General features: G+C 36.4%; 1 protein-coding gene across 1 annotated transcript in view; it reads left to right on the top strand.

Moving 5' to 3' along the window:
• Positions 1–4,404: 4,404 nt before the first annotated feature.
• The window catches only part of entpd1 (ectonucleoside triphosphate diphosphohydrolase 1), a 33,469-nt gene continuing 24,216 nt past the window's right edge, over positions 4,405–13,657 (top strand). The window contains exon 1 of the mRNA XM_087274920.1: positions 4,405–4,524. Within this exon, the coding sequence (XP_087131046.1) occupies positions 4,509–4,524 (16 nt within the window). The 5' untranslated portion in view covers positions 4,405–4,508. The remainder of the gene's footprint in view (positions 4,525–13,657) is intronic.

Raw genomic sequence — 13,657 nt, 5'->3', positions numbered from 1 at the left:
ATGAGCATCTGTGTTACTTAGCACTCAAAATAAAAACAGTTTAATTGCAGTAAATTGCGAAATAATTGTTCTGTTGCCCACATACCTTCTTGGAAATCGCTTGTCATTTAGTTCCTCTAGTGAAGGAAGTGAAAATGCTGCACAAGTGTCTTATATACTTTCTTCAACATCCCATTTTCATGAAAGCAGAATTCTAGGTTAACTACAAGCACAAGTATACATTATTTTATAATTCAAAATTATATTTTGTCATTGGTTGATATTTGAAACATAGTGTTTCATCTTTAATGAAATACAGTATTAATTTCAACTATCTTTTTTTATTTCAAGAAACTTTTCCTACACAAGATTCCAAAGCATAATATCATACTGTATAAAAAAAACATGTTATTCCTGAATTAATGATATTGATTTAAAGGTCTCAAACTCGATTCCTGGTGGGTCGCAGCTCTGAAGTTTTGCTCCAACCCTAATCCAAATAATCATGGTGTTCAGGACTACTAGAGACTATTAAGCAGGTGTGAGTTGGAGGTGGTTGGAGGTAAACTACGTAAAGCTGCGGCCCTACAGGAATTTAGTTTGAGACCACTGATTTTAAAGGATCTGGTTAGAATACAGTAAGTCTCTGCAGATTTGATTTATCATTATTACTATAATTTATTATATCCTATATTTTTATTTAATTATTAACTAATTCAACAAATAAATACTTAGCTAAAGCAATTTCTTTATTTCCTTGTTTCTGCTTTTCATTCATTTATTCATTCATTCATTTTCCTTCGGCTTAGCCTCTATTTCAGAATTCGCCACAGCGGGATGCCCTTCTAGTCGCAACTCAGTACTGGGTACAGTCCACCCGTACACTCTCGCATTCACACACATACACATATTCAGTTCACCTATACTGCATGTCTTTGGACCGTGGGGGAAACCGGAGCAACCAGAGGAAACCCATGTGAACCAGGGTAGAACATGCAAACCTCAAACAGAAATGACAACTGACCCAGCCAAGAATTGAACCAGTGACCTTGCTGTGAGGCGACAGTACTTACAAGTTTCTGACTTTTTATAGTGGGATTGTTTCAAATCACTTTTTACATGAGGAAATGCAACCTTAAGAACTGTACTTTATGCCATTTCTTATTTGCTTGACCTTTTATTCTCTGGAACTGCATACAGTAAAAGGATATATTTAGCACAATGTCTGCTCTCTTTTTCATACAATAAAAGTTTCATTTTGTGTGGTTCTTACTTATTTTCAAAAGTCAAATGTAAGCACTTTTCAAGCACTTTCCAGGAGCGTTTTTAAACTATTCCAGCACTTGACAAGTTTAGCAAATGTCATAATTTACATACATACACATACTTCATTACATTATTCATTCATCCATTCATTCATTTTCCTTCGGGTTAGTCCCTGCATGGCCTCGTCACAGCGGAATTAACACGTTTTATTCAGCGGATACACTTCCAGCCACAACCCAGTACTGGGAAACACTCATACACTCACATTCACACACACTTGTTTACCCATGCAAGCATGCAAACTCCACACAAACTCCAGCCGGGACTCGAACTAGTAACCTTCTTGCTGTGAGGCGACAGTCAGGGGCGGACTGGCCGTCTGGCAATTCTGGCAAATGCCAGATGGGCCGTACCATTTTTTAAAAGTGGGCCGGTCAGCTATTTTATTATTTATTTTTTTATATGTATTGTTTTTACCTGTAGGCAGCTTTTGATGATGGTAATAGTAAGAATAATAATAATAAATGTTAAGCATTGGCCCAATCGGCAACGACAGGCTGGTTTCGAGATGGGCCATCCTAATCAGAGGTTACGCGGAATGTAATCAAAATCTGCCAAGAATGTCAAACAAACAGTAAGTGCAACACAAGCTAATTGTCAGAGATGGACCATAAAAAAAGGAAAGGCAGTGCTGAAAAGCTAAAAAAAAGCAAAAAAAAAAAAAAAGGCTCTAAAATCAGATATTGCCAAATGCATAAAATGAACTGAACTATTTTCGAAAGGGGGCAGCGCAGTGGCGCAGTGGGTAGCGTTGTCACCTCACCTCATGGGTGAATAGGGTAGGCTTAATTGTCCGTAGTGCATTTATGTAAATGTGTGTATAGGGGTTTCCCAGTGATGGGTTGCAGCTTGGCGGGCATCCGCTGCGTAAAACATATACTAAATAAGTTAGCGGTTCATTCTGCTGTGGCGATCCCAGGGTAAAAAAGGGACAAAGCCAAAACGAAAATTAATGATTTCATATATAAATTTGTTATAAATGGTTTGTTTTTGTTCCAGTCACAAACCTTAAATGTTTAAATATCTAATACATATGGTACTGCTTATATTATTTTACTATCTGTACACCAATATAAGTAGTGAATGTGCGTGTCCATGGATGGGGCTGTGTCAGTGTAGTAATGTGGGCTGGTGTGGCTACAGTGCCAGGGCTGATTTTAAAGTCCCAGTCCGCCCCTGGCGACAGTGCTGACTACTGAGGCACCGTGCTACTCCTTCATCACATTATATCATGGGCACAGCCATATCACCCTGCAGCACAAGACCGGTTACTCTGAAGCTAAGCAGGGCTGAGCCTGGTCAGTACCTGGATGGGAGACCACATACAGTAGGAAAAACTAGGTTGAGTCCTAATTCCCCAGTATAGTGAAGGGGACACTATACTGTCATTGAGTGCCGATGTTAAACCAAGGTCCTGACTCTCTGTGGTCATTAAAAATCTCTCCACTCCACCAATAGCTAGTGTGTGGTGAGCGCACTGGCGTTGTTGTCCTCTGGCTGTTGTTGCATCACCCAAGTGAATGCGGCACACTGGTGGGGGTGTGGAGAGACCCCCCTCATGATTGTGAAGCACTTTGGGTGTATGGCCATAAACAATAACTGCGCTATATAAATACACATTACATTACATTTGTTATAGTATTTTCATTCATTTCCATCAGGTTAGTCTGTATTTCAGAGGTTGACACAGCAGAATGAATTGCCAACTATTGCAGCATATGTTTTACGCAGTGGATTCCCTTACAGCCACAACCCACTATTGGGAAATATAGCATTATAAGTAAAAATATCAATAAAAAATTGATGATATGAATAGTTCAGTTGCAAAAACCTTGAAATGCCGTCTGAAATTTCCAATGAAAAATAATATTTTTGTAAGCCTCCTTTGTTTACAATGAGATACTTCACTTTAAATACCAGAAAAAGAACTTATTCTTTGCCATAAAAGTGAAATTACTTAACATACACACAGTAGCCTGATAAAAATACTCATTTTAGAGTTTTTTGCATCTAAAGTCTTAATATGCCTGCCTCAAGCCCAAAGTTGTACTTTCAAGCCCAAATAATTCAATAGTATCTGGATGCAGCCTTTATGATGCAAGCTGAGACTGCATCACTCAGCGATGCAATGTCAGACACAATGCACTCAAATGGAGTTAGTGACGTCACTGTGAAGGGTAGGGTTAGGGGTGGGGTTAGGTAAGCCCATTAAAAAGCATTGGATGCAACCCAGATTGCACTGCACCAGGTCTGCAGCCAGACCCCCCTCAAATAATTACTCTCCTTTACTCACTTTATTAAGATCTATTCAATTTATTTTAAATATTTATTTATTATAACCTATTTAGTAAGACAGATGATTTTTAAAGCCACTAATTTTACTATTACAAGTACATTTTCAAGCAATGTCAAGCATTTATCTAAAATGTAAGCACTTTTCAAACCTTGAAAACCCTATATTAAAATTCATGCATTTTCAAGAATTTCCAGCACCTGTACAAACTCTTTGTCCAAATTTCTAAACTACACACTGTAATACTAAACCAGACAAGCCTAAAAAATGATCATCATTATAAATGAGATCATTATTAATAACAATAAACACATCTCCCTGTCCTCAGGGCAACACCTGCGTGAAAGACCCAGACATAAACAGAGAGAGCACAAAAGACGAGAACACAACATGACTTTTGTTGTGTTTTGATGCTTTTTTCATGACTACCAAGAGTGACAGAGCTAGTTGGAACCCAGAGAGAAAGAAAAATGCCTTTGTTTTTGGTCCAAGCTCTGGCAGAAGTGGTACAAAAACGGTTAGAGAGAGAGAGAGATTGTGGATAATGATATGGTAAGGTAAGCTCTGTTAGTCTATCTCACACACATACACACACTATTTGTCAGCGTCTTTGTCTCTCTCTCTCTCTCACACACACACACACACACACACACACACACACACACACACACACACACACACACACAGTTGAGGTAACAGTCAGATCATTCGTATGGTTAGTGGTGGAGGGAGGGAAGAAGAAAGCTTGGCGACGCTCCCGCCCACTCTTGCCCCTTATAAAGAACCTCAAGAGTGGGAAAGACCCCCTAAGAGAGCTGAGCCAAACACACGAAAGAGCACTTTGAGAGCCGGGACGAGTCCGAAAGAGGGTGAGAGAGAAAGAGAGAGAGGATTATAGGACACTGCACTCATGGATGAACAGGGAGGTAAGTCTATAACAACAGCACCTCTTACATGAACACACACTTCACCATGTTGGCTTCAGAGCAGGGCAGGATGTAATTTGGCAAGAAACAACAATGCTTAACTTCAGGAAGTTTGGGGCTGAAGAGCTGCAGATATGCTCTGATTTCGAGTATGCTAGATCAAGCTTTCTTTTTAGGTAAACTTTGGGCAGACTGTTCTGGAATTATATGGATTTTATTTTCCAAATGCTTTTTGGTGGTTTTCTGGTTACAGTTTTGTTGTTTGTACTAATACTAATATGGCAAAAACTAATGCAGCACTTCAAATGAAACAATGAGCAGACTGCTGCCTAAATTATGCAGTTGCATCATGCAGTTTTTTTTTTTTTTTTTATTAACCGTCTGACTACCTGGAGAGCAGTTCAAAAGTTCATGCATCCATTTTATTTACAACCTCTAAGAAGATCTATTGCGAATGAAGAATTGAAAATGTGCCAGTAAAAACCTCTATTGTTTGGTGATCTTTGTCTACATTTGGCTTAGTTAAACAGAATAAAAGTATAAATGTTATTAAAAGAAGACATGAAATGCTGAGAATTCTCCATAGAGTGCGTGGTCATCTGATGCATCAGGTTTCAGCATCAGATTTCAGCATCTGGTGTGCATCTAGCAGCTTTATAGCTGCCGGAGCCTGTGACAGGACTGAAAGCGCCGAGACATCGTCAGACAGAGAGAGAAAGATTGTTATATAACACCGGAGGATTTCGTCCTGAGATTGTACTGGCCATCTGGTACTTGAGCAATCTCAGCAACAAAACATCCCCCATGTCTTAAAAAGCAGTGCATTCTTGCAGGGGGCAAGAAACTACCTCTTCTTTCTCATGCTGAAATGAGGAAACTGTACTCACTGTGCCATCTTCTGCTCTGCACTCAGTGCCTTGATCAAACCTAACTTCCTGTCGCTGACACAACAAGGTCAGTGTAGATGTTCCTCATTATTCCAGTCATGTGCGAATGAGGAAGTCCCTCCCTTTCTACTCGTGGGGCCTCTTTTGGAAGCCAAGCTGAAGAGATTCCCTTTTATTTATAGAGCTACTTAAAAAATGCAATGCATTTTGGGCAGGGATGAGCTTTTAATGCAAAAAAAAAGTTGGGAAAACTAAAATAATAAAGTGGGAGTAACTTAAATAAGTTGGGGCAATTAGAAAAAAATTAAGTTGAGCAAACTAGAGAAAATTAAGCTGTAGCAACTAGAAAAAAAAACAAGTTTTGACAGCTAGAATAATTAAGTTGGGGCAACTAGAATAATAAAGTTGGAGTAATTAGAAAATTAAAGTTTTGGCAATTAGAAAATTAGTTGTGCAAACTAGAAAAATAAGTTGTGACAGCTTGAACAATTAAGTTGGAGGAACTAAATAAAGTTGGGAGAAACTAGATAAATTCACTTGAGGCTACTAGAAAAATAAAGTTGTACAAACTAGAATAAAATTATTTGTGGTAACTAGAATAATAAAAAGGTGCAGTATGTACTTTTGACACCCAGTGGTTGAACTGGGTATTGCATGCTTGGTTCAAAACACACACGAGCGCAGGTTGCCAGATTAACAACACCAACAGGAGCGAGACCGACTGTCAAGCCTAAAAGCGGAGTTAAACCGTGTTCTAAATAAAAGCAACGGCATGCGGTACAAGGAATATTTTACATATAAAAGAAGTTTTTGCTCTAACCAACTCCTGTATTTGAGAAATGGCTTCTATATTTCTGAAGCTGAACTATAAGAGAAACTGACAATGATTTCCTCAGATACACCTCATGTGAATTATTCAGTGCTAAATGCTATTAATGCAAGTTTACATGATGTGTATTGCCATAGTACTGAAAGCAGCAGCAACAGATAGTTCACCTCAGATGTTGAAAGTAAAATTGAACTTTAGAAATGTTACTCAGTGCAAACAACACATATCAGTTCAGATTCAGCATGCACATTTAATAATGTTTAACAGGTTGAACATGTATTAATTATATTATAAAATGTACCATTTCGTTGTAGTGCAGTAAGTGCACTATTCTGTGCTTCTGAATGGTTGCATTTTAATTTTTATCAAAAGATAAGCTATTAAAATATAAAGTTAACATTAACAAGCAACATTAACAAGCAATTATGCAATGCTGAATGAAATCTGTGTTTACTATTTGTTCTAATCCATTAACAACATATTATTATATGCTTAGTTAATATTAAAAAATATCAAGTAATGCTTAACAGTAGTGTTGTCCATCGTTAATTTGTGTTAACTAATAAATAATGCACTAAGTAATGTTAACTAATACAACCTTATTGTAAAGTGTTATTAAATACTTTTAAAAATGTTAAAATAGCAAATAAAAAGACAAGTCTATTACTGTGTATTATTTAAATATTTGGCAACACTTCTCAATCGGAACAAGCTTCCAATATGTGTTAATAACAAAAATACAACCATTTATTGTTACAGTTCATTTAATATGTGCTTTGTTATACGTCAATTAGGTTTGTAATTTGTAGATATTATTTTAATATTAGGATTTTATAGGAGGTGGGCTATATACACTGTAACATATAGGAAAATGTTGCATGCATGATGGGTTTGTCATGATCTGAGTGGGGTTTATTGCGTGTGGGTCAATGAATCATATTACTCAGATCTGCCATGATACACGTCAAATGTGTAAGAAATGTGTGGGTTGAAATTGACACCAATTGCTATACCACTGCCTTAGATACGCTGAACAGAGCCTTCTTATAACACTGTCCGTGAGAACGTGTCACAAATGAACTGGTTTTGCAGTCGCATTTACTGAGAAAAAATATTTACAAAAAAATATATATAATATAAAAAGTAAAAATAATTACAACAAAAATAAATGCATCTTGAACTTATACTGTAAAAACTAATCTGTCGATTAACAGTTTCCATTTTTTCTGTTTTCTGTTTATTTACATATTTTACATAGATATTATCTACTGTTTAACAAAGTGACTTCTGTTGACATTTTAGTAGTTTGAAATAATGGGCTCTATGCACAACTAGAGTTTTAAAGCCAACAATAAACTTCCAGTGTATTTTCAATTTCACAAGGTTGTTTTTACAGCATCGATGTTGTAATGTAACTACAAAACATTCAGTTAAACAGACTTAAGCATTTATTAAGTGTAAAATGAAAGACTGTTGTAACCACTAGCGTCACCAGTAGCAACAGGCTAGCGCAGAAATGGCATTGAAAATACTGTGGTAAAATTCAATTCAATTCAACTCAGCTTTATTTTTATAGTGCTTTTACAATGTAGATTGTGTCAAAGCAGCTTCACATAAATGGTGATAGTAACTGGATCAGCGTAGTTCAGTTTTTAGTGTTTAAGGAGTTGCTTCATTTAAGCTAATATAGTCATTTTGTTTCAGCCAGGTTCCAGTGAGACAGAGTGCATTAAGATTGTTATCTGTTATTATTTCATTTATGATAAGTGCTTTAGGTACACAGTCATTTTTACAGAAATCGCAGGGGGAAATGGAATTTAATGCAGTGCTTATTGTCCAGTCTGAGACTACTCCGTATCGTATACCTAACAGGCAGTGAAGATCACTAATTTTTAAAGAAATCAGATTTTAAACATGAAAGTTTTGTAATAAGACAGAAGCCCTTGGGCTGCCAGTGTAATGGAGGCCAGCTAGTGTGTGCTGTACAGGCAAACCTCACTCCTCTGGCCTCTAAAGGTGCTCCAGCGACAGACGCTACAGGCCATGGTCTTTAGCCTCCTTGTTAGAGCAACCAACTCCCATGCAGAAGGACGCCAGTTTGATCCCAGCTCGGAGTGGGTTAGGTGGCGTAGGACCGGCGGGGTTACATTGGTGCTGAAACCTGGGAAGGGAGTAAGGTTTAGCGGGGTGAGTGCGACGGAGGCCAGCTAGTGTGTGCTGTGCAGGTAAACCTCACTCCTCTGACCTCTAAAGGTGCTCTAGCAACAGATGGTAAAGGCCATGGTCTTTAGCCTCCCTGTTAGAGCAACCGACTCCCATGTAGAAGGTCGCCAGTTTAATCCCAGCACGGAGCGGGTTGGGTGGCGTAGGACCGGCAGGGTAACACCTGGATGAAAACTAAGAGTCTGTGTGCATATACAGTTATATATATACAGAGTTATTAGCCCCCTTTTATTATTTTTTTTTTTGAATATTTTCCAAATGATGTTTAACAGAGCAAGGATATTTTCACAATATGTTTGATAATATTTTTTTCTTCTGGAGAAAGTCTTATTTGTTTTATTTCAGTTAGATTAAAAGCAGTTTTTATTTTTTTAAAAGCCATTTTAAGGTCAAAATTATTAGCCCCTTACAGCAATTTTTTTATAGTCTAGTCTACAAAACAAACCTTCGCTATACAATAACTTGCTTAATTACCCTAACCTGCCTAGTTAACCAAATTACCATAGTTAAGCCTTTAAATGTCACTTTAAGCTGTATAGAAGTGTCTTGAAAAATATCTAGTAAAATATGATTTACTGTCATCATGGCAAAGAGAAAATAAATCAGTTATTATAGATAAGTTATTAAAACTATTGTTTAGAAATCTGCTCTCTGTTGAACAGAAATTGGGGGAGAAAATAAACAGGGGCCTAATAATTTAACAATTTAAGGCAACCAAGATTTTAGCAGTGTATGGTTTAACAGTGCATTGGGAAAAGCATAGAGGTATTGCTGCTGTAAACACAACATGGAGTCGAGCAAAAAAAGCTTTTGTCCATACTGTTGGATTGAGTCAAAAAAACACACTTGCAGCCAATCAGCAGTTAGAGGCGTGTTTAGTAATGGTAGGAGCGATATCAAAAAGGAGCGCAGTTCATATTGGCATGCATGCTTTCAAATTTCACCGCTATGCTGATCTATTTGACAGTACTAGAAAGAGTGCTCTAGACAGTCTAACAGCACGTCTTGAGGATGTGAAAGCCTTGTTTTCAAGAACTTTCTTTTTTTTTAACTCAAAATAGAAGGCATTGTTTTTAACCCCTCAAAGTTTAAAACAACTGGCATCTTGACCCTGAATCACTATGCCAGTTCATCTGTCCCTACTACTGGAATCTAGGAGTGTTGGTTGATAACGGCCTTAAATTTGATAGCGCGGCTGTCAGCTCCAGTCATTTTCCATCTTCACTCTCCATCCAAAATCAAACCATTCCTCCCCAAACATTCCATGGACATTGCTATGCATGCTCTCAATACCTCACACATAGATTATTGCAACTGCCTTTACCATGGAATATCAAAGTCACAAACAGATCGCTAACAGGTTGTACAAAACTCTGTAGCGAGATTCTTAAAGGGGAAAAGAAAGTTTGACCATGCTACCTCCATCCTAAGACACCTGGCTTCCCATGAGTTTTAGAGTTGAATTTAAAATCCCATTACTTCTATTAAATCTCTAAATCTTTTAGCTGCTCCCTATATGTCTGATTAAACTCACTCATACTCTTCCACCAGAAAACTAGGATCTGAAACTAAACGCCTCCTACAGATACTCAGATTTGGATTCATATCAAGGGGAAACCGAACCTTTGAAGTGGCTGGAACAAATTCCTACTTCATATTAAATCAGCTGCCACTTTGAGTTAAAATCGCATCTTAAAATTTATTTTTTTATACTGTTATTAGTATAATTAAGCTACTTTTAGTCCTATCTGTACAGCACGTTAGTCGGCATGTGGTCATTTTTTAAATATTATCTATAAATAAAAAGATGAAACCTGAACTGAACTGAAATCAATCAATAGTGCTTTAACCCTGTGTTGTTCATATCTTTGTCAGACAAAGGCTGCCTTGGTGAACAGAAGAGACTTTTTTTAATTCAAACGTTTTGACTGCATATAATTATACGGACTACTTGCTAGTATATTTCAATTCATATGTCAAATACGTTAAATATTTATTGTAATAATTTTACCCTTATTTTATATTTTAATCAAATGCACATGAATATTGGATGGTATAAGCATATTTATATACTTTAAAAGAAATCTCTCTATATATATGGACAGCATGTTGGATAGATGAATGTTGTCAGTGATCAGTCATTTCTCAATTCACAGACATCCTCACTTCCTCTAACCTCACAACGACTCGCAGCAGTTGAAATAAACATCCTTTTCAAGTGATCCTGTTCCCCTTGTGGGAAAACTGTCCTGAAATACATCTGAAGTGCAGAGATGTACATCACACTTCACACGGTCACTTCATTTCAGAAATAGATTGTGCATTATAACGTCACATACTCTACAGTCTTCAAAATTAAACAACAAACAATACAAGTCATAACTATGCCTTTCCTGTGGTTAAAATATAAACATCATTATGGTTGTTTGTTTTGGAGATCAAAGTGGAGATCTAAACCACTTTCCCCAAACCCTAATGCCAAGGAAGATATCAATGTAGCACATCACTATGTTCTCAAGAAGAAACAGTTTTAATTTATTTTTGCAATATTTTTTATATATAATTTATATATACTTTTTATGTATAATTTAATTGATTATCTTTCTATTTCTAAATATGTTTGGTGACTAAAATATTGTTTTACTAAATATCTATTTGTAATAAATCTGTTTTGTTTAAAAGCACCAAAATACTATATGATAAAAAAAAAAAACGTTGGGACCATTGTTTTTGTTTACATCCCCAAAATGGTCTATGATAAAATTTTGAGGGTGATATAATAGATCATAAATTATGTAAGCAACCACATCTAAAAAAAAAGCTAAAATATCCAAATCTATTGTAGTATATTGAACAGAACAAAACATATTTTGAATTTAAAAATATAATGTTTTGTGTGCTCATAGCTCCAAACATCACATATTGTGTAGACGTGTGGATTCATATATAAAACTATATAATAAATAAAACAAAAGAAAGCTGTAAAGATTGTTAAAAGATGAATTATTGTGATCTAACTAACAGTTCATTAAATTTCTTCAGTCATGATTGATTGATTTAACTGATATACTGATATATTGCATAATGCAGTGGTTCTAAAACTGTGGTACGTGTGCCACTAGTGGGACGCAGGCTTACTTCTAGTCTCAAGTGGAAGAATCGCTGGGTAATGAAAGAAAAAAATGAATATAATTTTAATAATTTGATGTGTACGATAACACAAATGTGATCAACATTGGCTGTTCTCTATAAATCCCACAATCAAAGCGCTGTGCTTAGAATGCAAGCACCATGCGCCTCTTTCTCTAGTTCTGCGTTAATTGGATACATTTTTACTATGCATCGCGTCATCAGCTGCTAAAAATTAAACCAATTATTGCAGAACTAGAGAAAGAGGCGTGTGGCGCTTGCAGAGCAGATATGCGCCAGAGCAGTGGTCCCCAACTCCCGGGCCAGCAGGGGTTTTGAGGATCAATTGCTACCAGGCTGCACAAGAAATCCTTAATTATTTCTGTTTTATTTATTATCCGAGTCTGAACATTCTTTTATTTAAAAAATCTTTTATTTTGAAAAATGACCGTATTCTCTTGATACATCTCCGTCTCCTGAGCGCCAAAATTTAAACCACAGGCTAGCAAAATGAATGGATACGCAAATCATTTAATCAACAAATCAGATGAACCCAGCATGTCTGTGCAAGAAGAAGATCATCTGCTGTAGATCGCCAATCATGGAAGCTGTTCACATAGCACATAAATTCCACGCGCAAGTTCATTATTTATAATAAAGGCACAAGCAGTGCAAGTGCGACGCCCTCACGAATTCCAGGCGTGCCAAGTAGAAAACCTCTTAACTTTTCAGAATGCCGCACCACGCGTCACGTGACAAGAATCAGCCGATCAGCTTCATATATTGTATGGAGTATAATTTTGGTAGACTATCTCAGACAAACTTAGAACACGTTTCTGCATGGAAAAAAACTTATATCAGAGTGCAGCAATGTTTTATTTTACATATATTTAAAATTTTCTCAAAAACTGTATAAATATGAATATGACATATAGCCTACATTTATAATATTCAAGCCACATTTCCAGGTTTTGATGAATAGGCTACTGAGTTAATACTTTACACTTAAGTTCAGCAGTTTTCCTTTTACTTTTTAAGAACAGCGCCGTTTTTAATTAACCTTTAAAAGTACATTTTATTTAAACGTTGCAGTTTTTTTTTGTTTTGTTTTGTTTTTTGTTTTTTTACCTGCAAACGCTGTTAAAAGACATGCACTATAGGTGAATTGCATAAACCAAATTGGCTGTATTGGGTGTGTGTGTGTGTGTGTGCGTGCATGCGTGTGTGTGTGTGTTTTCCAGTACGGGTTTGCAGCTGAAAGGGCATCTGCTGTGTAAAACATATGCTGGATAAGTTGGCGGTTCATACCGCGGTGGCAACCCCTGATGAATAAAGGGATTAAGCCAAAAAAATCCATTTATAAATGAACGAATGTATGATATAAAAATGTTTATATCTTTTAAAGGGGTACACATATAATAAAGCTGATGAGGAATTAAAATTTGCTTAAATTTTTTTAAAATGCACAAAAGAAAGACAATAAATAATTATATTAGTACGTTATTTATGTTATATTAAAACTATTGCAGTAATAACTCCAGTGTGTATTTTTGTAATTATCTGTAATTATCTAAGTACATTTTGGAAAATATTTCATAACTGTTGTTTATATTATATAAAAATCTATTCAAAATAACTCTTGTCAGATAATTAAAAATAAATGGCATAATAAACAAAGCCTTAGGCCTACAGTTTTTTTTTCCAGCAATTATGTTTCATTTTTATTTGAAGTTAAATGTTGGGGCAAGACAGCTTTAAGAACAACTGCTGAGAGTTTGGGTTTCTTAAGCATGTGTTTGTGCTGACAAGCCCATGTTGACCGCAAGATCACACTGCCACGCGCTTCAAACATGGGTGTGCGAGAAAAGCAGCTCTCTTCTATGGAAAGTTTGAGTGCTAGTTTTATAAACCACTAAACCAGACACTTTTGGTTGGCTTTTGTCTTGTCTCTATAACTCTGTAAGTGTGAATGAACCTTATAATGCGTAACCATATCCCACTGATCTAAAAACGCTTTGTGGCTCTCACATAAAATTGCTTTCAAATGGGCTTCATTAGATAGCAA

This window comes from Danio rerio, chromosome 12 (genome assembly GCF_052040795.2).
Source record: "Danio rerio strain M-AB ecotype USA chromosome 12, GRCz13ab, whole genome shotgun sequence".
NCBI lineage: Eukaryota > Metazoa > Chordata > Actinopteri > Cypriniformes > Danionidae > Danio > Danio rerio.
This window is presented reverse-complemented; position numbering and strand designations above follow the sequence as displayed.